Source organism: Protopterus annectens, chromosome 6.part0, assembly GCF_019279795.1.
Source record: "Protopterus annectens isolate FY-2018-M chromosome 6.part0, PAN1.0, whole genome shotgun sequence".
In the NCBI taxonomy this organism is placed as follows: domain Eukaryota; kingdom Metazoa; phylum Chordata; order Ceratodontiformes; family Protopteridae; genus Protopterus; species Protopterus annectens.
The window spans coordinates 81,069,954-81,097,741 of record NC_056737.1 but is presented as its reverse complement, the minus strand read 5'-3'; the positions used below and the strand labels follow the sequence as shown (position 1 = coordinate 81,097,741).

At 40.2% G+C, this 27,788-nt stretch overlaps 1 protein-coding gene across 1 annotated transcript in view; it reads right to left on the bottom strand.

The window, feature by feature from the left end:
• The window catches only part of TTLL5 (tubulin tyrosine ligase like 5), a gene marked incomplete in the record, with an annotated part of 5,893,562 nt that overhangs the window by 5,102,085 nt on the left and 763,689 nt on the right, over window positions 1–27,788 (bottom strand). Inside the window, 1 exon segment of the mRNA XM_044073865.1 lies at window positions 3,095–3,164. Coding sequence (XP_043929800.1) covers window positions 3,095–3,164 — 70 coding nt within the window.

The following is a 27,788-nucleotide window of genomic DNA, read 5'->3' as shown; positions in this document are numbered from 1 at the left end:
CTCTCTAGAGCCTTGAACCAGGTCTCAGTCACTGCACAGACATCGATGTTCTCCATTTTAAGGAGTGCCTTGAGTGAGTGCATTTTGAGATTTAGACTTCTAGCATTGAGTAGCATCACCCCCCTCAGTTTTTGTTTGCCTTTTCCTGTTACGGTGGTGAATTTGTCATTTGAACTTTGCCTAAAAAAAGCATTATAGGGGCAGCAAGAACCTTAGCCAGTATCCGGAATCCCAGGGATGACAGGTGCAGGTTATCTCTGGCAAAGCATCGTGGTCTGTTGACCATATCATCCCAGGCAGACAGATAATGGATCCCTTTAGAATAACACCAGAAGCTTAGCCAATTGTTGAAGTCAATCATTTTGTCCTTGTACTGCAGTATCATTCTGGATGATGGCAGAATGCTACTCAGGGCTAGGGTCATACCTGCCTGGGCTACAACATTGGAGAGCTCTTTCATGTCTTTCTTCATGTAGTCCAGGGTGGTATGTCTCAGGTTGTTCACACCAACATGGACAATGACAGAGTCATATTTGTACTTGTTGTGGAGTGACCTGAGTGCGTGGGTTATGTGGCGGATCCTGGCACCCAACAGGCAGTTGACAGTAACCTTCTCCTTGTTTAGCCTGGTGAGTGGGACATCAGTGTGCCTGACTATAGAGTCACCTATGACTAGTGTGTTGGGTACGTTGTTTTGCCTTATTGGCTGTGGTTGAGTGCCACTCTGAGTCTGTGGGCTATGTGTCATTTGGGTAGTGTTGGGGGGTGGAGGTAGTTTGCAATTCTGCTTTGGAGGTCTCTGCTGCTTGAGCAGATCATTACTGAGAGCCTCCGCAAAAGTTTTTGTGTTTCTATGTGTGGATTTTGGTGGTGTAGATTTAGTGAGACTATGTGATGAGTGTGGTGTGGTGCAAGTGTTTACCTTCTCCTCTTGACTGTCAAGTTCAGTCTTGGTTGGAGAGAGCTTTACCTCCAGTTTGGCTAGATAAGTGCATCTCTCACAGGTTGTAGTGTTGGGTGGTAGGAGGAGAGGGTTGTCTGTGTATATGAGGCAATTTCTACATTGCCCCAAGATGCCCAGATTCATCAGATAGACAGGAGAGAACACTGGGAGTTGACCCTTGGACATGCCTGAATAAAAAAACTATTTTCCTCTAGATAAGTGAGGAAAGTGAGTACAAGAGCTGTTTTTCTTGAAGCAAGTGAGGAAAGTAAGTACCAAAACTGTTTTCCTCTAGGTAATGAGGAAGGTTGAGTGCTGTAGTAATTAGCTTATTTAGTGCTTACAACAAGTTCTGAACAAGTGTTGATCACGAATAAGCAAATTCAAGTGCTAAAACTAAGAATCTATATCAGGACTAAACTAGTGACAGGAAAGGGGGAAACAATTGCAATTGCGGGATTTTAAATCAGAAAGTTGAAAGAGATGGAAAACTGCCCAAACGGCCAATAACTACAATTTCTGGGCCAGAACCACTTCTTACGTGGTAGATAGGTTACCTAGTGCTTACCACACCCACTGATAAGCTAGAAAGCTTCTCTCAAACACAGAAAGCTCTGAAAAACCTGGATTCGAAGCTTGATCACCTGAACCGAAAGAGTAACTATGGCTTTAGGTCGTCTCTGGTTCAGAAATAACTGAAGAACTCAGGGTAACTGCCGGCTCAGCAAAAGCGAACAACTCTGGAGTTGACACAGACGGTGGCGGGAGAACCAGAACTGACTACTCTAACACCTCAGAGGAGGTCAGAGGATAAGTAGCCAATGGGGTAAAGGATGTGTCAGTACCAAGACCGGAAGGAATCAGCACCGAAGGTGGGCCTGAAAGCCCTCTAGCCCACAAAAGTTTATTCACCAGCCTCTCCACACTGAGGTCTGAAAGACTTTTGGTGAAGCTGACCTACGCAATGGAAGGGGACTTTGGCCTCTGTAAAAGCACTTCTGGAAGTTCCGTAGCAAAGGGATCTACTGATGGTGAGTAAGATGTCCTAGGCACAATGGTCTTAATCAGTGAGATAGATGCCAAGTCCTGTGTCGAGGCCTTCGACATAAAAGGACTCAAAATTGTAATCTGTGCCAAAACTTAAGTTGTTGGTACCGGAGTGTCTGAAACAGAGGCCTTTAGTTCTGAGGGAACTTTTGGAACCAAGCTCTTCAATTTTTTGGCTTTCAGAACTGATGGGGAGGTCGGAACAGACCGACTACATTTTTTAGATTTATCAATAGATGAAGAAGAGGAGGGAAATTAAATATCTGTCTTAGCTTTATCAGCAGTGGATTGGACTTCTCCAAAGGCTGATGGCAACAGTCCTTTTAGAGTTAACTTGTTGCGTCTTTCCACCAAAGCCCTGCAGCTGAAGGCATGACATATGCTACAATCCTCCTGTAAATGAAAGAGGCTAAGGCAATATAAACATAAGGAGTGGAAATCTGAAGATGGAATTTTATGGCCACATTTTTGCACCTTATCAGCCATGACAGACAGAGAAATACAAGGAAAAAGTCACAGAGAAGAAAGAACACACACACACACACACACACACACACATATATATATATATATATATATATATATATATATATATATATATATATATATATAAGATATACACAAACATGTACAGGGAGGGGAAGAAAGATTACTGAAAAAGAGAGCATGAGAGAGGGAACTGTCAACAATAAAGAGAAAGAAGAAGTAAGCATACAAAAAAATTAACCTAATCCCACAAACGTTCAAGAGTACTAGCTAAATGTGACTACTTCGGAAAGTGGCAAATGAGTCCTGAGGTAATTGAGAGAGGAATTCTGGGTAGAGGTGAAGCTCAAGAGTTTTTGACTGTCACGAACTGTAGTAACAGTCGATTCAGTTCCAATGTCGGAGCCAAACCCATCTGTCAAGGATAAAATGAAGACTGACAACATCAGATTAAAACTTTTACTGTTTAATAGATCTCATACATACATATGTCACTTTAAGTCACAAAAATGAAAATTCAGTAAACCATGTTTTCTTAAGGGGAGCAAACTGACAAATCCCCACTTCTGGGCGAAGCAACACATCTTTAATATGAAATAGAAAAAGTTCTTGTCTTACCATCTATTAATAAAGGATTACTGATATAACGAGAGACTAGAATGGACTCATCTAAGGGAATGTGGTTTGGCTGAAAGAGAAACAAACATGCAAGTTCAAAACAAACGGTAATGGAAACAACTGAGTAAACATACACTAGAGAAACCAAATAGAAAACTCAGACATCAAAGCACAGAAATAAGTAATTACTGTAGAAACTCAAACATACACTAGAGAATCCAAATAGAAAACAAAGCACAGAAATAAGTAATTACTGTAGGAACTCATTTCTTGTGAGATAATCTGCGTAACTCTAGATCTGTGTATATTCATCTCCCAGAAACACTATGCACCCCACTTGACAGAATACTTCATGCAGGGTCTTGTAATTAACCCTCCTGTTTGAGAGCACTAAGAAAGTATCCAGCTTCTAACCAATCGAGGATATGACAAGCCTAATCAACACAGGAGATTGACAGTCCTGCAGCAAAGGGATCTTCTCACACAATCCAACACAAGTACTTGACATAATTTGTGTATCCAGTTTCAAAGTGCTCTGGCTGCACAACTGTCAGGACAGAGACTGAATACAGATATCCTTGGTAGATGGTTAGACCCCCTTCAAGAGGAACTGTATTCATGATCAAACATACAAGTCCAAGACAGCGCCAAGGATTGTGTTACGTGACACACTGAGAAGACATACTCCAGAATGGAAGAAACAGCATACAGACACAGTACTGCTGACCTAATGTGATGTTCACAACAGCTCAGTTTTGACTATTCTTCTACACTGAAGTGGTAAAATGAGGCAGTACCGCTCTAAAGAAAGACACGGTGTGGTGGTGGTCGACAGTGGGCCACACCAATGCACCTAGTTGGAAGCATTGTTTAGCTGGAATCATATAAGACTAAGTACCAAAATCATGCAGTCATTCCTCTATGTCTTGCTGCTATAAGGACCTCTTCCCAGGCAACAAACTAATCTGTCTCTGGGAGACCAAACAGGTCTACAAAGACTTTACTCTCATTTAGTATATACAGAATAAGCATCCTACTCCACAATGACAAGAAACATACAGGTGTTTAAGTTACACTTTGCTATAACAGTAGCTATTTGAATGTATCATCACTGCAGTAGGACATGGGTTGTATCCTGCCAAGGACACAGCAGCTGATCAGCTTCCCAAAGATCTAACTTCCCCCAACACAGTCACTCCTGCTGCCTATAGGCTAATCTCTTTTGCAGTTGGGTATAAAAGCAGCCAGAGTGACTGAAAAACTTAAGGACTTTCTTGTCCCACATGAGAAATAAAGGGAACTCATCCAGAACTAACAATGACACTAATCAATCTAAAATCTAGCAGCAACATTCAAAAAATAAAAGGCTGTAACCTACACCAACTATGTATAACAAGTGGGATGGTGGGTGGGGTTACTGCAGCACTGAATAACTTAAACATCTACTGCTATGGCTATGTGCAAATTTCACAACTGTTCTACGTTTATCATTCTCATTGCTATAGTAGCCTACAGGTAGCTTACCATACTTTATTCAACCCGGCAGGACTAAGGATAAGGGTCCAGGAGCCCCTGGAGGATGGTCTTTGCAAAGCCTGCTCTGGTCCTAAAAAAGGAATCCAGTATGTACTGCTTTATAAAAGTAGGGCTATAGGACCAAGTTGCTGCCTCTAGAATGCCTATACAGTCCACTCCTTTACAATATGCCTTTGAAGAAATTAAGCCCCTGGTAGAATGGGCTTTAACCCTGCCTGGAATAATATTGCCAAGGTGAGAGTAACAAAACAAAATAGCAGGGGACTACCATCTAGAAATAGACTGTTTAGACACAGGTTAACGTGTCTTATTCCCAGCCTTGGAAATAAAAAGCTGATTAGCCTTCCTGAAGGACTTGGTTCCTTCAAGGTAGTGCCCATGTACATCCAATATACGAAGGATCTTTTCTCATTTGTTTTTAGGGTCTGGATAAAGAACCGTTAGACCAATGGCTTGATTCAAAGTGAATTCTGAGACAACCTTGGGCACGAAAGAAGGGTTAGTACACAAAGTGACCTTATCTGTATGGAAAATTAAATAGGGGTCCCCCCACGACAGCTTACAGCTCACATGCTGTAGCAATGAACCTTAAATCAGCCAAAGAGGCAGATTTAAAAGGTAACAAGGTCAGTTTCTTCAGCAGGAAACTGACATTCCATGAAGGTAGTATTTGCCTTGGGGTGGGGGCTCTCATGTGCAACATGCCTTTCGGAAACTGTATGACCATGAACAGAGAAGAAAGAGGAGGATCCATGGGCAGACAAGCTGAAATGGCTGCAAGATGATTCGCTTTCATAGAGGCATACGAAAGGCCCAAGTCTAGTAACTTACACCAATATTTGAGCATCAAGGGTGCAGACTCCTGGTTATTGGCAAGGCACCAACTAGAAAACTTTTACATTTGCCAATATATGACTTTCTAACTGCATGCTTTCTTGCCTCCTTTAGTACCTGCTGTATATCCTCATGAAAAAAGGGCCTAAAAGAATCAAAACTGAATCATCCAGGCAGTCAGTTGAAGTTGCTTTCTGTCGTGGAGCATCAAACTTTCCTTGTCCTATTTGAGTAGATCTAGTCTGTGAGGAAACTTGCACTAATTGCTCTTGGCCAATTCCATAAGATGGGAGAATCAGTTCTGCATGAGCCAAAAGGGAGTCACCACAATGATTTTTGGTAATTTTTTCTGAATCCCAAGTACCTTCAAAATCACTGCAAAGGGTAAAATAACATACAACAACAACAATCCTGACCAAGGGAATAAAAAAGTACCCATTCTGCAAGGATTTCCGGAACAGAATTTATCTAGATGTCTCTATAAAAGGAGACAAACAGATCTACTTGAGGCATTCCCCACATCTGGATCATTTTTTAGAATACCTCTGAATTAAGCTTCTTCTCATGAGGATTTGACCACCAAGGTCTAATGAGTTTGTCTGCCACTGTGTTTTGCTCTGACAAAGTAAGAAGCCTGAAGAGTTGGGGAGTGCTGAAGTGCTACCTCCCAAGTTATCACTGTCAGTCGGCATAGAAGGCATGACTTGGTACCCCCTTGCTTAAGGACCACATCACTATGATGTTGTCTTCACTCACCTAAAGCCATTGTAAGCTTTCACCATTTGAATTACAACCAGCATCTGTCATTTGTGCTCTGATCTGTCCAAATTGACTCTCAGACTTTGAACTTTTACTCACACCGAATCCACACCCTAAGCAAAATCTGAAGAGTCTATCAGGACTGTTTTGGGTTAGGAAGAGAAAAAGAAAGTCCTGGATTGAGAGTCATCTAATCCCTCCAATACTTACAAAGCCCAGCACTAGTATTTGAAACTCTAGGTGATCAACATGATAGTCCACATGTTTTTTGAGAAACCACTGAATGTTTCTCATGTGCAGACTAGCCAGTGGTATCATTAGGATCATAGAAACCATAAGGCATAGTATCCATAGAAAATCTTTGGCTGCAGCTTGGAACAGACTAGAAAAGTTCATATATATATTCTTGGTATGCCTCCACCCTGTCGGAGTAAAAAAGCAATTTTGCATGAGACAGTTTATAAGACACCCTAGAAAAAAAACAATCCTGTATGATTAAGTCAGAAGGATTTCTGTATGTTTATCTGAAACTCCAGACGAGTTAGGAAATATTAAACTTTTATTAAGGACTCCTGGCATCAGGGTAAAGACTGCACAATAAGTAAATTGTCTAAATAAGGAGAAATGTGGATACTCTGCTGTCTGCAGTTAGCCACTACTGGAGCCAAGCACTTTGTAAACAGTGTCTCTAAAGGGTAATGAAGAAAATTAATAATGTGACCCAGATACAAAAAAAATCTTAGGATCTCCTAAATTTCTATGGTCTTGGAATGCGATATTAGGCATCCTTGACATCTAAGGTCACCAATACACAGTTATCTGGGGAAGTAAAAATCTTCACACAGAGACTGACAGATCCAACAATGGTCTCCACAAGTGTTTCTTTTTTGATGCCAGGAAAAACTCAGGATTAAAACCCACTTCCTAAATGTTCTGCAGGAATATGCTCTATGACACTTGCTTCTAACATGGGTTGGAGCACCTCAGGAAAAAAAAAAAACTATGCTTGGATGGAGAACGTAATACTTCCTGGCAAAAATTATAAACTCACTGGACTTCGTTACATAATTGAGAGCCATACATGTATCCTCCCATTGTTCCCTTGTAAACTACGTTTTCAGTCTCCCTCTTCCCAATCATTTCTCATCTCTTCTCATTGACTTTTGTAGTTATCATGCAATATTTTATATGCCCTACTAATTATCCCTTTTTAATAGCAGCTTCTGTTCCACATTTAACTAAAACCTCTACCAGAATAGGTCTTTCACCTAGAATTTCTCTCTGCCTAACTCTATCAAACTCTGGTGATGAAGGCAGTCTCTAATCTGCAGTCCAAACTACTTCTTGGTCTCATCTCACTCTATTGTTTCCTCTCCAGTTATTTGCTCTGAGTACCTTGGTTCCTTTGCCAGTTCTCTCAAGTAAATCACAGCCTTCTCTTGCCTGTCTTCTGTACTCCTACTGGCAGTCATCTTTACTGGCAAAATCTCCTGTCTTCATTCCTGTTCTGGTTAGTTCTTAGAATACTTTCTGCATCTTTCCTCATCATCATCAGCCCCCTTTTTCCCATTTTTTTTCTACACGGGGTTGGGGTATCGTGTTAATTGTCACCAAATCTCACGATTCAGTGCCACACTCCAGCTTTTTTCAACACATATGCCTGACTGTCGCAGATCTTTTCTTTTTTCACACAATCCATCCACATCTTTGCCAGACATCCTCGCTTCCTCTTACCTTCTTCCTGTCTGTCCCAAATCTTCCTCACCAGATTATCTTCTGCCTTTCTGCATGTGTTCACATCACTGCAATCTGTTCTTTTTTACCTTTTCTGCAACTGGAGCTACTTTGGCTTCTGCTCTTATGTCCTCATTTCTTCATCTTTCCCAAAGTGTGCATCCTACCACCCCTCTCAGGCACTTAATTTCCATCATCTTTAGCGTCTTCAACTGTTATTCCTTTACTGCCCAGGTTTCTATACCTTACGGTAGTACTGGTCACACCTGACACTCTATGCCAGTTGCCTACAGCCCCTCTGATTCTAGCTTTGACTTCTTCATTCAGACCTCCCTTCTCTTCCACCACCCCTTGCAGATACTTGAAGCTGTTTACCTGTTCCACTATCTTCCCTTCTATCTCTATTCTCAGCCTCTTCCAATTTCCCAAATTTGCTGCCATTACCACAGTCTTATTTCTGCATAGTTTCAACCATTGTGGCTTCAGTTTTACATTCCATTCTCCTATCCTTTGCTGAAGATCTAGCTCAGAGTCTGCCTGTAATGCCACACCATCTGCATTCATCAACTTTGTTGATCTGTCCCCTCTGACCTGTTTGCTAATGTAGTCCATCACCAGTATGAAGAGCAGTGGCCTTAGAGCTGAAACCTGGTGTGCAACGACTCCCACTGGGAACCCCTCTATGAGGCTGAACACTGTTTGTATTTGAGTCACTGGGTCCTTGTACACAGCCTGCACTAATTCTACCAATGTTTCTCGGACTTCAAACCACCGCAGTACTGCCCAGATCAGCTTTCTTGAGACCTTGCCATGTGCTTCCTCAAGTGTAGGAATGCCCAGTTGGACTCTCTCCTAATCTCTAGCTTCTTCTCAAGTATCCTTCTCACTGCAAACATCGAGTCAGTTGTGCTGCATCCTGATCTGAATCCGAACTGCTCATCTCCCATCTTGCATACTACTATTCTGCATATCCTTTTATCAATCAACCTCTCCAGAACTTTCATGCAATGTGATAAGAGTTTGATGTCTTTGTACTGCTTACAGTTGTGGATGTCACCTTATAAATATAATATTTTGTATGGCTGTTCTTATGCTCCTTAAGGAACTGCATCCAAAATCCCAATCTCTCCTTATTGCTTGACACCCCCAATTTACCACCAATGCCTTCCACTTTGAATTATAACCATCTACTTGTGTTATGTATAAGAGTCTGAACTGTGTAGCTCTAAAATATCCCTTCTAATCGGGTAGTCCTACACCACCTAATTCTATTGGAAGGATCAACTTAGCCCACTTAACTGTTGCCCTCTTCCCCTCCCAGACAAATTCCTTCAACTCTTTATCATTGACTACAACTTCTCCTCTGGTTGATAAAATTATGCCTGACCCATACATTAACCTAAAGGGACTATAAACATTTTCACTGCTTGTATCTTACTATCTACAGCCATAAAGAAGAGTCTCAAGTTTCTCAGCTTTTCTATTACCTTTTTAGTCTCTTTCCATATACACCTAGCTGCCATAACAGAAGTCTTTTTAATCTATACTCCTAAACACTTCATCTTACCATGGCCATAAATTATCTCATTAATTTTATACCCGGAAAAGAGTTGAAACTGACTTAAAAGGTACCACAACAACAGGATGTCCTTTGACTTATCTCAGCAAGAGACACCAAAGGCGACCTATAATTCATATGACTATGGTATTTGGTTTTGTAAGGGTGATAATGACCTCAAGAAGTTTTATGTCAGTGTCAAATGGAAATTGTCCTGACATGAGTGTGTCACTGAAATACACAGGTTACAGTGATTATTTCACAAAACTGTAGCACATTACTTCTGTGTCCCTGTCTTTTCATTCCCATATCTTGGCAGAACAAAAAGCAATGAATTCAGATGTGAGTACATTGTCAAGCTGTCATCCTTTGGGATATCATCACAGCAAATCCAACAACGATTTTGGAAATGCATTACAATATCTTAAATTTTGCATGAGTGTGAACTGGTGACCACACTGCTGCTTCACAAAAGGCAATAGAAGAAATTCTACAGAAAAAGACACTGAATTTATGGCAAGGTTAGAGGAAGATGAGCCTCAACAATTAATAATGAAAAAAAAAGATGAAATAAAAACACTAATGCATGAAAACTTAACATGAACATAAGGTAATCCTGATGTAATATGCAAGTCAGAAATGAAAAGAGCTGAAAAGGTAACACAGTCGTTTAAGCTGCACTTACCATAACAGTTTGTTTGTTTGTGTCTTTCGGCTTTTCCCGGTTAGGGGTCGCCACAGCGGAACTCCAGTCCGCTAATGATTGGCAGTAGATTTTTACGTGCTGGCTTGCCGGGCCTAACGCACAACCTTCAACGAAGGAACGCCCATTCACACATGTCGTGACACAGAAGACGCTCTGAGAATCGAACAGGCAACGTCTAACTGTGAGGCGACAATGCTACCACAGCACCACCACTGCTGCAGGACAGTTTGGCTAGTTAGTTTGCCTCCTGCCCAGGATACAACAAACTTGCAACTTCACACAGCTTTGGCTTTTGGGGGGGGGGGGGGTGAACAGCATTCCAAGTGGAGATTACTTAAAAATGAGTGCAGGACATTCTTCCCCACAAGAACAGGAGAACATTCTAATCCTGGAAAAAAAAAATAATAGAAACATACATTATATATCCCAATATATGTGTGTATGTGTATATATATATATATATATATATATATATATATATATATATATATATATGTACACACACACACACAGACTCTTACAGGAAGTGGGATGGAGAGCGATGCGGCTACTGCAGCAGTGAGGCATTCAAATTTGCACTGTTAAGGTAAGTGCAACTTACACAACTGAACTATCATCATTCATACTGCTGCTTTTCCAGGAAAAGGAATCTAGTTTGTAATACTTTGTTAAAGTATTCACGGAGGACCACGCAGTTGCCTTTAGAATGTTTCTCGAATCCACGTCATCAAATAAAACAAACCTTTATTAAAACGTGTCTTAATTCTACCCGGAAATGTTTTACTATAGTGGAAATAACAAAAGATGTAGCAAAGACCAACGAACTGGAGTGTGTTTGATACAAGTTGTCTTTTTCCAGTGCCATACTAGGAATTCCACAACTGTACAGCTTTCTTAAAGGGCTTTAATACTGGCAAGATAATACCAGGGTTGCAGAAGTATGACCAGAGTATACAGAAATCTATTCTCCTGTTATTCAAATTCTGAAAAAAAAAAAAAAAATAGGGAAACATGGTTAGATTCAAAATGCACTCTGAAAGTAGTAAAGGCATATACTGGGGATTTTCTTTTATTTCTCTCTTTGTAGTACAGCCACAATTGCACTTAGAAAAAAAATTTTAACATTTGCTGCTGCCATTAGAAAATGTTGTGTGTAGCATGCCTTAAAGAAAGTTGCTGCTGTTGCTAGACTTCTGCCAAGAACGTTTTTTTATACCCTGTTTGACTTATTATAGACTGCATGACCAGAAAATATAAAAGCAAAACCGGTTAGACAGGAAACAGTACAGTAAATACGCAACCTCTTCCTCCTTCAATTGAAGCTCAAGGCAAGCGTGGAACCTGTTTGAAAAAAAATAATTACTTAGTTCCATATGTAAGTAGTTATATCCCCCCTGAGATGAGACATATATCCTGTGTACACTAATGTCAGTAATACTATATGACTGAAACGTCTGCAATATCCACCTATGGGCTTTGCACAATGTGTATCAAGCGGACTTCCAAGATGGCAGGCACATTGAGAAACTGCTTATTTCTAGCTCTCCTAGTGTGAAAACAGAAACTCAGCAGAGAAGCCCAGTACACTTGTATTTATAAGTAAATTTCAGTAACTGGCAAATAAGTGCACTGCCTGAATGCCAGGAATAAAGAAATACAGAAGATCTGGAAAAAAAAATTAGCTACAAAAAGTGAGGAACAAAACATAGACTAGGGAGAGTTCTGCAGCTATGCAGCAAAAAAAGAATGCAACCTTAAAACATGACTTCCAGTAACCTACAGGAAGATATAAGACAACTGCATACAGACCTGGTTAAAAAAACACCACTGAGGAAGTATAACAACACAAACAAAAAGCTGGAAAAAAAATGGAAGAAGCTTTAAACAGATATTCAGATGAGATGATTAAGCTTCAAAACTCAGAGGTCGAAATAAAGAAAAGACTGGCTGAATATGAGACTGCTCAGGAAGAGATGTTTCAAAAATAATAGAATTAGAGGACACAGCATGCAGGGAAAACCTGAGATTTTCAGCTATACCAGAGAAGCTGGAAGGAATAGACTGCATAAATTTTATGAAAGCACAAATACACAACTGGACTGGTATTCCACAGCATGAGTTGAAAGGGTGCACCATGTGTATGCTCTAAACTTGGCTATAAGAAAGCAACCTACACCTCTAATAGTAAAGATGCAATCCTACCAGCAGAAGGAGTTGATTCTGACAAAATTGTGGCAGAAGGACAAAGTACTAAAAGTGGGAGACAGCAGAGTATTTGTCAAGAATGATTACTGATTGTATACCAGATAGAAGAAGAGCAAATTTATTCCACTATTCAGGGAATGTTGAGATGCAGGTGTGAGATTCAAACTGCTGTACCCAGCTGTCTAAAAGGTATTCTACCCTGGAGGGACAAAATCATTTATTGAAGTACACACCAAGGAGGAAATAGGAAAGCTTGTCCAACCAAAAGTAAGCTGTGAAACAGAAGAAGATTCCGCTTCTTGTTCTTCTGGTAATAATGACCACAGGCAGGCTACACCTGTGAAACCTTTTCAAAATTTTCTACAGAAAATGTTGGACAGAAGAAAGGGAGCATGCAAGCTGACTAGAAGAATCAACAGTATGTTGGAAATGAAGCAGGCACAGGATTTCATAGATGAACAGTAATACAACCAGTAACTTAATATGGGATTACAATGCAATAATTATAATTGTAAAATATGACAGAACACGAAAATCTGGAAATACTGGACTTTTTCAGAGTCTGTTGGACTTGTGGTGGACTCTAAAGCATATGCCCTACTTCTTGTGATTAATGTTCAGAAAAATGCTTTCGGGAGGGCAAGAGGGCGGAGAAAGTTAACCGTGAGTAAAGATTTTTTTCTTAAACAATATCAATTTTGTGGCATGTGGTTTTCTTTACATGCTATGAAGGAATGTTTTTTCAATTATTTTTAAGTGTAATGAGGATTGTAAATAGGTGCTGCTGTTCTTTTTTCTGTTCTCTCTCTCCTTGTTCAGTTTTAAGAAATGCAGGCACTGCAATTTATTAAAAAAGCCTGGTTAAAAAGCATGATGAAAGTAAAATTAATGTGCTTTTTCATTCTTGCATGGGGAAATGACTGGTTTAAAGACACTGACATATTAATAAGTTTTAAGAGAGAGAGAATGAAAAAGAACATTGAAGATTATGAGTTTTTCTCTAGCAAATACACAAACTCAGTAATAATTCTGCAGCTGGTCTTCATGTTTCCATAGAAACAATGTGATGAAGAGAAATTGGCTACCTGGTTCTCATGTCTCCATAGAGACAATCTGATAAAGAGAAGCTACAATCTAGTAGAGAATGATTGGCTGAGGGGAAAAATGAGAAATTGGCTAAGAGATAATGTTCTCTGAAAGCATTCAGGGTTTTTCCCAAAGTAGATAATGTTCTCTGAAAGCATTCAGGGGCTTTCCCAAGGTAGTTAATGTACTCTGAAAGCATTCAGGGGTTTCCCAGCTGGGAGAGCTATAAAGATAAGAGAAAAGCAATCAGCACTTAGTAGAAGCACAAGCTGCACCATGTATCTTAGCATGGGTGATCTTTCTTTTAGGTTAACTCAAGTATGTCAGTTTGGGATTTTTGTTCTTATGAGGAGGACAAAACTTCAATATTTGAAGGTGTACATAGCTTTGTACTTTAATATTAAGTTAATAGGTTTTGTGGGGTATTGGGTGTGTTTTTTGTTTGAGGGCTTTCAATAAACAAAGTTTTATAAGAAATGACATAGGCTCACATGTATATGACAAGAAACAACTGTATAAAAGTTCAATCTGCCAAACAGTGTATGCATGTAACACAAAAGCTGGAACTAGACATTTAAAAAAAAAGGTGTTATATATAAAAGGTGGGAATAATAACTTTTTAATCCAATGATGATTTCTTTAATATCTTTAAATTTTATTTTATTATTTTATTTTACATTTGTTAACTGGGCTAGTCTAGCTGGATGTATTTCCATTTTCAGTAGAGGCCAGAGGAGAAAAACTCTGATATTAACACACAGAATATACAAACAATATATACACAGTGTAAAAAGATAAAAGATATGAATGTAATAATAAAGAGAAGTAGTACAATAAACAGTGTCAGACATTATAAGACAAACAAATATACAGTATAATACATAGGTAAATAACAGTACAACAGGTTGTTTTAGGAATACTATTTACAGCACAGTCCTTACAGGGATATGCAGCAGAGTTTAAGAAGAAAAGTGAGAAAGAGATGCGAGAAGTAATGAATCAAAGGATTAATCAGGGTTAGTGCAGCGGCATAACCAATGGATCTTCTGGTGGTTTTTGAGGTTTTGTTTAAAGAGAGGCAGAGTGGGAAGTAAAGTTAGTTCTATAGGTAAAAGGGTCCAGTTTTTACCTACAGTTTTAGAGAACAATGAATCTCCTGCTTTGTTGTTGGACTTTGTTATGGTGACTATAAGCTTGCTAGAAGAGCGTAGTGAATTTAGGTTTTTGTAGGGGATGATGAGGTTAGAGAGTAGAGGAGTGATGTTAGGTTGGTAAAATAGCTTGTAGGCAATGGTGAATTGAGTAAATAACAGATGATTTTGTAGTTCTAGCCAGGCTAGTTGCAGTAGATTCAGACAGTGGTGGGTTCTAAAGGGATTGCCAGTAGCAAATCGGGCAATACTGCTGTAGGAATTAGTTTGATAAGGTTATTTTTTTAGGTTAGTGTAAATGGATGAGGCATACAGAAGAGTTGAAATTAAGTGAGAGTGAGCAATTTTGGTTCTGGCTGATGGTGTTAAGAAGGGTTTAATTCTGTATAATGAGCCAATTTTTTTGTTTACAGATTTTATAGTGTTGTTTATATGGCTGTCAAAGTTAAGGTTATTATCAATAGTAATTCCTAGCAGTTTAGTGGTGGAGTCTGGGGATATGAGGGTACCATTGTTGGAACTGATTGAGAAGTCTACTGGGGAGGACTTACTGGTAGGTACAAAGAGTAGGAGCTTAGTTTTTTTGGCATTTAGAAGGAGGCAACGTTACAAGAACCAAGTCTCAATTATGTTGAATACCTTCTGAGTTGAAGAATGTAGTTCTGAGGGGGAGTTAGCTGAACATATGACTGTCAAATCATCTGCATATTGTATACAGGTGGCTTGAGGAATTGCTACATGCAGGTCATTAATGAATAGTGAGAAAAGGAGAGGTCCTAGAATAGAGCCCTGAGGGACTCCAAGGGTGACTGGCAGGAGGGATGATAGGTTCTGATCCCAGAGAACTGCCTACTGCCTATTGCTGAGATAGGACTTGAACCATTGGATAGCCAAAGTATCAAGGGAAAGGGAATCTAGAATGTTAATAAGAAGGGTGTGGTTAACCATGTCAAAAGCTTTTCAGAGATCGATAAAGAGTGCAGATGAGAGGATATTATTGTTGCGATTTCTATTGATGGAATCTGTGAAGGATAACAGGACGGTAGTGGTACTATGAAATGGCCTAAAGCCATGCTGGCAGTTAGCTAGAATGTTATGTTGAGTTAAGTGGTCTAATAACTGATGGTGAATACATTTCTCCATAATTTTTGCTAGGGGAGATAAAAAGGGTTATAGGCCGATATTTAGAATAATATTTGGAGTTATCACCTTTGTGTAGGGGTATAATATGGGAGATTTTCCAGATTTCTGGGATGGACCCCTCTTTAATGGTTCTATTAATAAGGATGGATATTAGGTATGCAATAACTATGGATGCTTTTTGCAGGAATTCAGATGGTAGCTGGTCAGCAGAAGGAGTGCAAGGCTTCAGTGTTTGGATGAATTTGAAGATGAGTGCTGTAGAGATGGGTTGCAATTTAAATGCTGGAAGAGAGCCAGGACTGATGGTATAAAGTTTTGAGTTATATGGGGTTAGTTAACTGGCAAGTGACTGTATGGTCTCAGTGAAGAAAGTATTGAAAGCATTAGCAATTTGGTGGGAGGAATGGACCCTAATGGGGTTGGTGTACGAGAGTGACCTGGAAGTAAGAGTCTATTGATTCCTGACCAGAATGTCTGTGGGTTGCTTTGGTGGATTTCCTGTAATTTACAATAGTAGTTCTTTTTGTCAGTATGTATGGCCTGTTTTGTAGTATTTCTAAGCTGCCTAAAGTTTTGTAGGTCAGAGAGAGTTTTGGTAGCTCTCCATTTAGCTCATGATTTGTTTCTAAGCAACATTTTTTGTCTGGTTTCCTTAGAAAGCCAGGGGGCTGGTTTGTTTTTCATTCTGATGGGACGTTTAGGAGCATACCTATCGTGGAGAGCTAAGAATTTGGAGTTGAAATGTTTAGCAGCCTCATCAAGTGGGAGGGATTTTAAAGGATTCCAGTCACAGGCACTTAGTTCATTTTGAAATAGTACTGGGTTAAAGTGTTTGTTGGTCCGTGATATCCTATAAGTGGGGGGGGGGGGGGTAGAAATATTATTTTGCCTTATAATGCAAGTCAAAGTGTGATCACTTACATCATCAGGCAGAGTTCCTGCCTTATAAGCTTGTTTATGATTATTAGTAAGAATCCAATCTAAGGTGGCTTCTTTTTTATTTGGTTTGTTGATTCTGGTTGTAGAGGTAATTGTTTGACTAAAGCCATGAAGATTAATATGGGCTGTGGGATTTTCAGCATTGACAGTTTTCCAGTCAGTGTTGAAGTCACCTAGTATTATTGTTTCTTGTGGATAAGTAGAGGACACCCAGCTAAGGATATCCTCAATAGTATTGGTACTGTTAACAGGAGGGAGATAGATCCAGATGATAGATATATAGTGATTTGATGGGGTTGATTTGAAATTTGGAGATAAGGATTTCTGCACTGTTTTCCTGAGGTGGGTTATAACGTAAAGAGGAGATCTGAAGTCCATCTTTACATAAGATTGCTACTCCCCCACCTTTACGTTTAATACGGTCTTGTCTCAATATATTATATCCTAGGGGGATGATTTAGTTGTCTTTAGTATCTGGTTTTAACCAAGTTTCTGTGAGACAGAAGATGTCAAAGGAGTAAATATCTAGAAGGGTATGGAGATGGGCTATTTTGTTATTAATACTTCGGATATTAAGATGTCCTATTAGGAAAGAATTGGGGGGTTTGGGGTGGATAACAAGGGTTGTGGGATAGGGGCTGGTAGTTTTGACTATGCAGACATTGGTTGGGCCGGGATTAGGGTGGATGTCACTATCTTTTAAGAAGGGGATTTTTTAGTCTTATAGTAGGGTTGTAAGTACGGCTTATTAGATATTTTACTTTCTTTACTGTGAGTTTGTTGTACTTAATATGTGAGAGTCTGTGGTATTTGGCTAGCAGGTAGCTTGGATTGGAAGTGATATTTATTTGAGTATGGGTGTGGGTAAGGGTTAATATAGCGGTTTTGGAGAGTAAGTAAATTGGTAAAAGGTTGGTTTGTCAAAGGAGGTGAGGATATATGCTGAGGTGAGGACAAATATACATGTTGTTAGAAATGTTAGTTTGGTTGTGATGGGTTTGGTTACCTTAGGCATACTGAAGAGCTTAATGATGCAGGTGAGTGGGGGTGAGGATGGATAAAGAATAATAATAGGGTATATTGAGTAGGTTATGGTTACTCAAATGGGAATTAATCCCACTTGGTATAGGTATTGGATAGGTGAGAAATACTATAAGAAGGCTTTGAGTAAGTGTGTAGGTTAGAGGAGGGGTGTGGCTGTATGTGTATAGTGGTTGGTGTGTGTGATTGGTGGGATGGGAGTGTTGGAGTGGTCTAGGTAGTATAAGTCTAGGACCACTGGGGGTGGGTGGGAATTTGGGGTAGGGTAGGGGAGCGGAGTGAGCCCGCAGGGCGAACGGAGTGGGTAGAGCCACAGAGTGGGTTGTCTGCTGAGAAGTAATCAGTAATACAGAGAGATTGTGCACTACCAAGGCCTTAAGTAGGTAGGTAACACTGTCTAAGTAAAATTTTGTCTAGGTAATATGCAAGGGATGTCCTTCTTCATCTAGTTTCCAAAGGAAAAGGAGAGTAAGGCAGAAGGCATCATTTGTATTCAAAGCTAAGGTGAGAGGTTTAATGGTAGTGGGCCAGCTTTCTACAAGCATGCCTTTCAGCCTAATGTCTGAAATGTAATACCTTCTTATTTATTTCCTTGGGGAGCTTGCTTGGTATTTATGCTAGAATTAGGGTTCTTGGCCTAGGTATTATGCAGTGGGGCTGGGGGAGCTTTAGAAAGTCAGAAACAATGTTCTCATAACCTGTGTTCTGCTGTCATCTAGTTGTAAAAGTGGGGAACAAAATAAATGTAAATGGCCTAACAGATAAATACAAACAAGAATAGTGAATTACATTAAAAATGTAGAGTGCAAACAGCTATGTCACAGGAGAGACACTTGGAAAGAACTAAACGTGAAAATGATAAAGAAAGGTTTTCAATATTGTTATACCGCGGACAAAGGAAAAGAGGAATATTTAAATTGCAAGAGGAGTTCCAATACTGACAGAAGACAAAAAAGATAATGGCAGATTTGTAGTACTAAGGGGCTACTGGCAAGAGAGGAGGATTACACTGGCACGTATTTACATTCCACCTAAAACTGCTGTAATGGAGCTTAAGAAAATTCTGGGAGAAATAATCAGTTTTCAGCAAGGAATATTACTTCTAGGTAGGGACTGGAACTTTATTTGCAGCAGTGAAGAACTGTCTGGGGGGCCAAGAAGGGAAAAATATAACAAAGGAGGGTAGTGTTTTGAAGAAATTTATGAAGATACTTGGCATGGAAGATGTGACTTCAGCAATAGGAATGCAGAGTGAATTTATATATTATTCCCCAAGATATAAAAACTGGGCTAGGCTAGACAGAATTTACATTTCACAAAAAAAATGTGCATTCAACTGAAGGTCTTGATACTCACCCAATAACTATTCCAGATCATGCGCCAATAATAGCTACAAAAACACAGGGTAATGAAATAAAAATGAGACACTGGTGCTTTCCCACTTAGGTGATGAAAGAGAGGAATTTAAGGAATGGCCAGTGGAGATTATTCAGGAGCCGTTACGATAGAAATTCTTTCTTAAAATATAGCTAGGTAGTAGGAAAAAATGAAGGTGGACTTTAAAAATAGGACGCAAATAAAAGAAAGGTAGCTATGGTTAAGAAGTAACAAGATTATTTAAAGGGACTGACAAATGTGAAAGTATGGCAGAATAGGGGTTAATCTCACAAAACAAGACGAGGATCAACTGCAGAATGCTAGGCAGAAAATAAGGGATTACCTTGATAATATGCACGAGGTTAGGAAGACTGCCGTTAAGCAACTGTTTTTGATAACACTAGAGCACAAAAACTTTTAGCACAATGACTCAGACCACACAGAGTAGAAAGGGCTGTTGCCAAACTTAGGGAGCCTATAACAAAGAAAGTAACAAGAGATCCTGTAGAGGTATTAGAAATATTTCATATATATTTATGAGAGTCTCTACAAAGCAGAGAAATATGAAAATCAAGGAAAGATACAATTGGAAATGTTTATAGAAGAATGAAATATGTCAAGATTAGAGGTAGATGAGGCTCAATTACTAACAGGATAGGAGGAGATGAGATAAAAATTGTCATGGATAACCAATCTACAGGACAGTCCCCTAGGAATAGATGGTATTCCTGTGGAAGTTTGGTAGCTAGAAAGAAAAAAAAAACTGATAAAAATCTGGAAGGTTTTGTTTAACAATATCTTAAGAGGAGAAGTACCACCATCCTCGAAGAAAGCAGTGTTAGCTGTAATACATAACAAGGGTAAGAATCCATCAGATCCAGATGTTCTTCATTCCACATTGCTGCAGTCCTAACCATTGGGTAGTCCGCTGTCCCAGTCGGCCCGAATACCAAAGTATATGGCTGACGTCGGTCAAGGCGCATTAGACTGACGTCAGTACGTCAGGGTACTAATGCGCATGACCGACGTCATATCCTCAGTCTTTTTTGCCGCATGGTCCGATGCAGAAGCAGTCTTGCGAGTGCAGGTTGGCGTTCTGAAATTTTCTGAAGTCGGAGTTTCAGACCGAATCAAAGTTGGCTAAGTACCCGTTAGAATATTTTGGTTTTCTTGCCTCAGTATTTAACGGATGTCAGAAAAAGTGAATAACTGTATTTCTTGTGGGAAACAGATACCTCATAGGGATTATCATACCTTGTGTATACCTTGTTTAGGGCCTGAGCACGACGTTGTTGGATGCCGCTCTTGTGCTAGATTTAACAAACGCACTATTAAGAGAAGGTTAGACTGTGCCAGGTTAGTTTTTGGGAAGCGTTGTAATTATAAAATGCGGATACTCCGGCGCTTAGTCCAAAAACGCAAGGACAAAGCAGCAAAGCCTAGGGTGGAAGAACCGGCAGTCCGGACGTCGGTTCTTTAGAAAACTCTGTGGAGCGGAGGTTTTACCAGGAGTTTCTTTAGAGTCTCAGGGAGAGACTTTACTGTTACAGGATGTGTCCTCTCAGGAGGTAGGCCAGGCTGAAGGGGCTTCTCAGGTGGCTGTTCTTCCCTCTCTTCCTAAGGTGGTTAGAGCCTCCCTTCTGTTTCCAAGGCTTCTTTGAGAGGCAGGCCAGGTTTAACTTCAGTGGGGTTTCTCCTAGCTCTTCAGGATCTTTGCCTAAGAAACATATGCTTAAAATGGCAGAGGATTTGATTACTATGATTAGAGGCTCTATGCCCCCTCCTGATAAGAGGCCCAGGGTGGAGCCTGAGTTTGAGAGTTTTGAGCAGTGTTCGGAGGCTTCTGAGTCTTGACTGAAGACTTGCAGGAGTATCCTCCTTATTCTGATTCTGATGTGGATGATTCTACTCCGTCAGCTTCTCCTCCTGAGGATTTTTCATTTTCAGAGACTCTGCATTCCATGAGGAGCATTTTAAATGGGAAGGCCAAGATTTCTCTGATTCAGGAAGAGGCTTAGGGAATTCTTGTTTTACCCCAGCATAGGCCTTTAGCTATACCTCCTGTTCTGAATGTGGTGGAAGATGTTTTGCAGAGGCTTCCCTAAACCCTGATTCTTTGCCTCCTGCCCCAGTTAAACCTGATAGGTACTATAGGGTGCCTGAAGCTCACAAGTATCTTTTAAGAGTCCTAGGGCAGACCGAAACTGTCTCTCAGGGGCCTAAAGGTGTTAAGGCTTCTGTTGTTAAAAATCCTGTTCCTCCTGATAAAGAGGCAAGGGCTTTGGATAGATGGGGAAAGAAAGTGTATACTTCTTCCACTTTAGCCATGAGGCCGTTGAATTGCCAGTTTCACATGTTAAAATATCAAAATTATCTCCTTTCACAATTGAAGTCTAAGGTAGATGCTCTGGCGGAAGGTATTGAGTGTAAAGAGTTGCAGGACTTAGTTCATGTGTCTGAACAGGTGGGTAAGCATTCACTGCAATGTGGTTTTGATGCTGTGCAGGCCTCCTCGAGGGTGGCTGCCACTGGTTCTGTTCTTCGTAGGCACGCCTGGTTGAGGGATCAGAATTTAGCTGAGCATGTTAAGACAAGGATTTTGGATGCTCCTTTACAGTCTGACGTGTTGTTTGGTTCGCCTGTGGAAGCAGTTTTAAAGAAAATGGAGGACAAGGCTAAGTCTATGCAAACTGTTAAAGATTTTTGCAGGTGCAGCCTCCGAAGTTTAGTAGAAATTGGCCTACTAAGGGATGGACATATCCTACTTATGATTCCCAGTCTAGGGGTAGGTCTAGGCGTGGTAGGGGCAGAGCTCAAGGTTCTTTTAGGCCTAGAACAGGGAGTTCACCTGCTCAGACTTCTGGTGAGGGCAGGGGTCAGTCCTTCGTAAACAGACCCAATGACCTGCCTTTTCAGCTGCCAGTACATTCTCGTCTGGCAGCACCTTTGGGAGGAAGGCTGGCTCTTTTCAAAGAAAATTGGGATTTAATTACCCAAGACAGATGGGTTCTGGATATCATTCACCACGGTTACAGGTTTTATTTCCATACCTTGCCTCCTTTCAAAGGCATGCCAGACATTCCTCCTCTACAAAGAAAAGAGGCTCACAAGCAAATTTCTCTGTTACTTCAAATAGGGGCCATTCAGCCAGTCCCTGTGCCAGAAAGGGGCCTAGGATTTTATTCTCGCCTGTTCCTAGTACCAAAGAAGGGGGACACGTGGAGACCAATTTTGGATTTATCTATCCTCAACACTTATCTGGACATTCCCAAGTTCAAAATGTTGACGTTACAACAGCTTTTACCTCTGCTGGGCAAAGATCAATGGATGGTAACTTTAGATCTCAAGGAGGCTTACCTTCATGTGCCTATCAGACTGAGTTGCAGGAAGTATCTACGTTTCGAGCTGGAAATTCCCATTATCAGTTCTCTGCATTGCCCTTTGGCTTATCTACTCGCCCAGAGTATTCACAAAGGTTCTGGCTCCAGTGATAGCTTACTTCAGGCTAAAAGGAATTCAAATCTATCCTTACTTGGACGACTGCCTGATTCTGGCTCAAGAAAAGGAAGACCTTTACAGCATTTGGAATATGTGATAGCAGTGCTAAGATGCCTAGGGTATTCTGTGAGCGAAATAAAGTCCAGTCTAGTACCCTCTCAAGACATGTGCTTTCTGGGTGTGAGACTGAATACAGCAGCCCAGATGGCCTTTTAACCCCGGACAAACAAAAGAATCTTTCCATTTACTTCCATCAACTATCTCTTCAGTCCGGGCTGACTGCAAGGACAGTCCTTCAAGCCTTAGGGTTCATGGCATCTTGTATTCTGGTGCTTCCCAATGCCAAACTGCATATGAGGAAGCTGCAATGGTATCTCAAAATGTATGGACACAGCACTGCCAGGATTTGGACACTGTCATTCAAATAATACCTTGCATTCAAAAGGAATTTTGTGGTGGGCTCAGGAATGTCACCTAAACAAGGGACTCTCTGTGACCCGGCCAGAGGCGAGTCAGATTCTAACGACAGATGCCTCAGACATTGCTTGGGAGCTCATCTAAATGGAAAGTGGATACAAGACAAGTGGCCTGCCAGACTACAGCATCTACATATCAACATGAAGGAGATGTTAGCAGTCCAGTTTGCATTAATGGCTTTCAAGGAGTTACTTCTTCCAGGGCAGGTGTTGATTCTAACAGACAACACAACTGTCATGTGGTACATCAACAAACAAGGGGAACACATTCTTACCCGTTGTGCAGGCAAGCAATGATTTTATGGGAGACTGCGCTCAGCTTGCAACTAACTCTTCAGGCAAGGTTTCTGCCGGGAGCACAGAACTCCTTAGCAGATGTGTTAAGCAGACAAATCATGGATCCCCACGAGTGGAAACTGGATCTTCATGTATTTCAGAAATTGACAGTGTCATGGGGAACTCCAGACATAGATCTGTTCGCTTCTCCACTAAACCACCAGCTGCCAAAGTTTTGCACAAAGAGGTTTCATCACACAGCCTGGAAAGTGGATGCTCCTAAGGGTCAGACAAGACAAGCCAAGGATGATTTTAATAGCTCCAGATTGGCCTCGGCAACGCTGGTACCCATTACTGAGGAGTCTGGTAAGGAAGCCTCCATGGCCTTTACCTTTGATTCCACATCTGTTGTCTCAGAGGGACGGTCACCTGCTCAATGTCAAGCTTCACTCTCTTCATCTAACAGCCTGGCATATTCTGTTTTGAAACACAGCAGGTCTCAACTTCCTCAACAAGTTTTAAATGTGATTATGGAAGCCAGAAGACCTAGTACACGGAAAGTGTACGCTGAAAAATGGAAGAGATTTTTATTTTGGAGTGCAGCAAAAAAATTGGAAATTTCTGAGCCTAATTTGAGTGTGGCTCTTCAATATCTTACTGAGTTATTGGACAAAGGTTTGTCTTTCTCTTCCATTAAGATTCATGCTGCAGCAATTTCAGCTCACTATGATTGTGACCCACCATTGTTTTCGCATCCTTTGTTCAAGCAATTTCTTAGAGGGCAAAGAATATAAGACCCCACGTAGAGCTCCTACTCCTGCTTGGGATCTCAATTTTGTGTTGGAGAAACTTACTCTACAACCTTTTGAGCCTGGCTACTGCTGAATTGAAATACTTGTCATGGAAGACTGCTTTTTGTTGGCCATTACTTCTGCAAGAAGGGTTTCTGAATTGCAGGCCCTTATGGCGGTAGAGCCTTTTTGATTTTCCATAAGGATAGGGTATCATTACGTACTAATCCTTCCTTTATGCCTAAGGTGGTTTCTAGTGTGGCTTTAAACCAAACTATTCATTTGCCTACTTTTTATGCAGATCCCCAAAATAAGGGAAAAGATTTTGCACACTTTAGATGTACACAGGCAATTGCATTATTATTTAAGCAGGACTAAGGATTTTAGGCAGTCTCAGCAGTTGTTTGTTTCTTTTGCTTTGAGTTCTCAGGGCAAGCCTGTGTCAAAACAAACTATTTCTAAGTGGATTGGGTTTTGCATTGCATTTTGTTATTCCCATCATGGCAAGGAGATTCCAGCTGGGATTAGGCCTCATTCCACTAGGGCTACTGCCACTTCAACAGCATTTCTAAGGGGTGGCAACTAAGGATATTTTGGAGGCAGCTACTTGGAGTTCAGTGCATACTTTCTCTAAGCATTATCACCTTCCTCTCTACTCTAAATCTAGGGCTGGTTTTGCCACAGCTATTTTGCAAGGCATGTTGACAGCTCCTGCTTCCTTATGATTTACCAGCCTCCCTTACCTCTGCTTTGGGATTCTACCCAATGGTTAGGACTGCAGCAATGTGGAATGAAGAACATAGTACAGTTTTGTACCTACCATAAATGTAGATGTTCGAGGATCCACATTGCTGCAGTCAATCCCTCCCTCCTTCCCCTCTGTGTTTCGGGGTGGTTGTGTAGGTGAGGTTATACTTTTGTAATTTTGTATATATTGTACATATTTTTGGTGCAGGAATGTTTGGGGTTTTTGGTTTTAGCCTTGTCTTTTTAGGGTCTTCTGACATCTGGGGCAAGAAAAGACTGAGGATATGACGTCGGTCATGCGCATTAGTACCCTGACGTACTGACGTCAGTCTAATGCGCCTTGACCGACGTCAGCCATATACTTTGGTATTCGGGCCGACTGGGACAGCAGACTACCCAATGGTTAGGACTGCAGCAATGTGGATCCTCGAACATCTACATTTATGGTAGGTACAAAACTGTACTTTTCATACAGGGCCATTTCAATACCAAATCATAATTAGAACGTGTGCATGTCTATAATGACTACAACAGAATGGCTAAAATAATGTCAAAACTGATAGATATGGATCAATGTGGTTTTGTGAAGGGGAAGCAAACATGTGACATTAACAGAACATTGATGATCCAGTGGGAAGCAGAATGTAAGAAAATACCATTGCTGTTGGTGGGTCTTGATACAGAGAAAGCATTTGACAGAGTAAGGTGGGACTTTATGAGCAGGGCAATGGAAGCATTTGCGTTTCCTCAAAAAAATTAAAAGGTTGATTAAGAGCATATGAGGGATTGGATGTGAAAATTAAAGTGCATGGGGTCTCCTCTGATAACTTCTGCTTGAGCAGAGGAATCAGGCAGAGGTGCCCTCTTCCCCTTTATTATTTGCATTATATTTAGAACCACTGGCAGGCAAAGAAAATAAGGGACTCAGAAATTCACGGATATAACTGGTTATGACAATCAGGAAAAACTGGCTTGTTTGCAGAAGATATTATTTTGCACCTGACAAAACCAGAAAAAGACATTACATTGTTGTAGAACATTCTGAGACAATTTCAGATCTTTTCAAGATACAAAATTAATGAAGTTAAAACAAAGTTATTAGTGGTAAATTATGTACCCACACATGAACTGGTTCAGGAATACCAATATTTATGGGATAGGGTAAAATGAAATATTTAGGAGTATGGATTAAAATTATTCTAGTGTGGTAGCTAAAGATATGTTGGAAGAAACCAAACAAAAGATAACAGAAAAACTGAGAAAATGGAAGCTTTGTTATATGCATATGGGATAGTAAGATACAAGCAGTTAAAATGTTTTTAGTCCCTTTAGTCTTACATACAGGTCAGGCATATTTTTATCAACCAGAGGAAAAGTTGTGGTTAGCAATTAATAAAGAGCTGAAGGACTTTATCTGGGAAGGGAAGATGGCAAGTGTCAAGAGGGATAAGATGATTTTTCCAGTAAAACAGGGTGGATTAGGATGATCTCATTTGAAGAGGTTTTTCAGAGCTACACAGCACAAGCAGAAAACTATAATTCAAAGTTTAAAGGGATGATGATGAAACACTGGGGAAGCTCAAGAAACAAGGAGAGATTGGAATTTTGGATGCAGGTCTTTTAAGGAGAGCAATAATCATGCAGAATATTATACACACAGAGTACCAGAAAGTATTCTAAGAACTAAACCAACACAGGAATGGAGAAAGGAGATTCTGGTAATACGGATGACTGCAATTAGGGATACAGACAATAGGCAAGAGGGGGCCGGAATTTTTTGGAGAAAACTGGCAAAGGAACCAACGTATTGGGAGCAGTTAACTAGAGAGGGAAAGATAACAGAATGGGAAGACAACAAGAATTTACTTGGACTGCAATTTACAGACTGTCCTCCCTATTAGGGATTGGTATCAGAGTATAGGCAAAGAGAAATAGGGGAGTCTTAAATGAAAGATCAGCACTGTTAGAGTTTTTAATAGAATCTAGAACAGAAGCTGCCATTAAAAAGGAATAATTAGTACAGCATATAAAATACTGCATGATAACTATAAGAATCAATCAGAGGAGGTTAGAAAGGATTGGGAAAAGAGACTGGATAAGCAATTCACAAAGAAACAATGGGAGGATATATGTACATCTCCCAAATATGCAACAAAACCTAGAAGATTTAGGATTTTTGAATGAAAATGTCTACACTGATATTTTTAAACTCCAAATAGACTCCAAAGACTTTTTACTCAGTGAAAGAAGCTGACTCATTATGCAAACGCTTTGCTGTAGTTTGCTTCTGTGATTAAACCCTTTTGCGTTCAGAAATATTCAACATTCCTGAACTAATAAGCTTTAACTTTAAAAGAACATTTCTAGAACATAGTTTTTTTAGACTGCTTTACCCAGTTTTTTACCTTAAACCAAACATTTACTGATGTCTTAACTGTAGAAGTATTATTTGACGTGTTTATACAACAGGTATGCAAATGACTTTTACTGATGAATTTAAACTTTTTTGCGCTGTTAACTAAAAAGTGCATATAAAGTCTTACATAACTTTATAATTCTGGAAGAATGTGTCCTGTTGTCTTCAGCTTTTTAAATCTTTTTTGCTTCTTGGCTGTGTGAAGTCACACAGGATACTTGAAAGCTTGTAACTGGCTAATGTCTTTTATGTTCTTATGGAACACTGCTGAAGTTTGTTGATTTAGTGCTGGTCTGTTGAAGTTCGAGGATTTTTCTGAAGTAAACGCTGGTGCTATGTAGTTTGTCTAATAAATGCAATTACTATACATGTAGAGGTCATCTGCTCTGGCTGCTTTCTGTATGAAGTTTACTAATGGTGT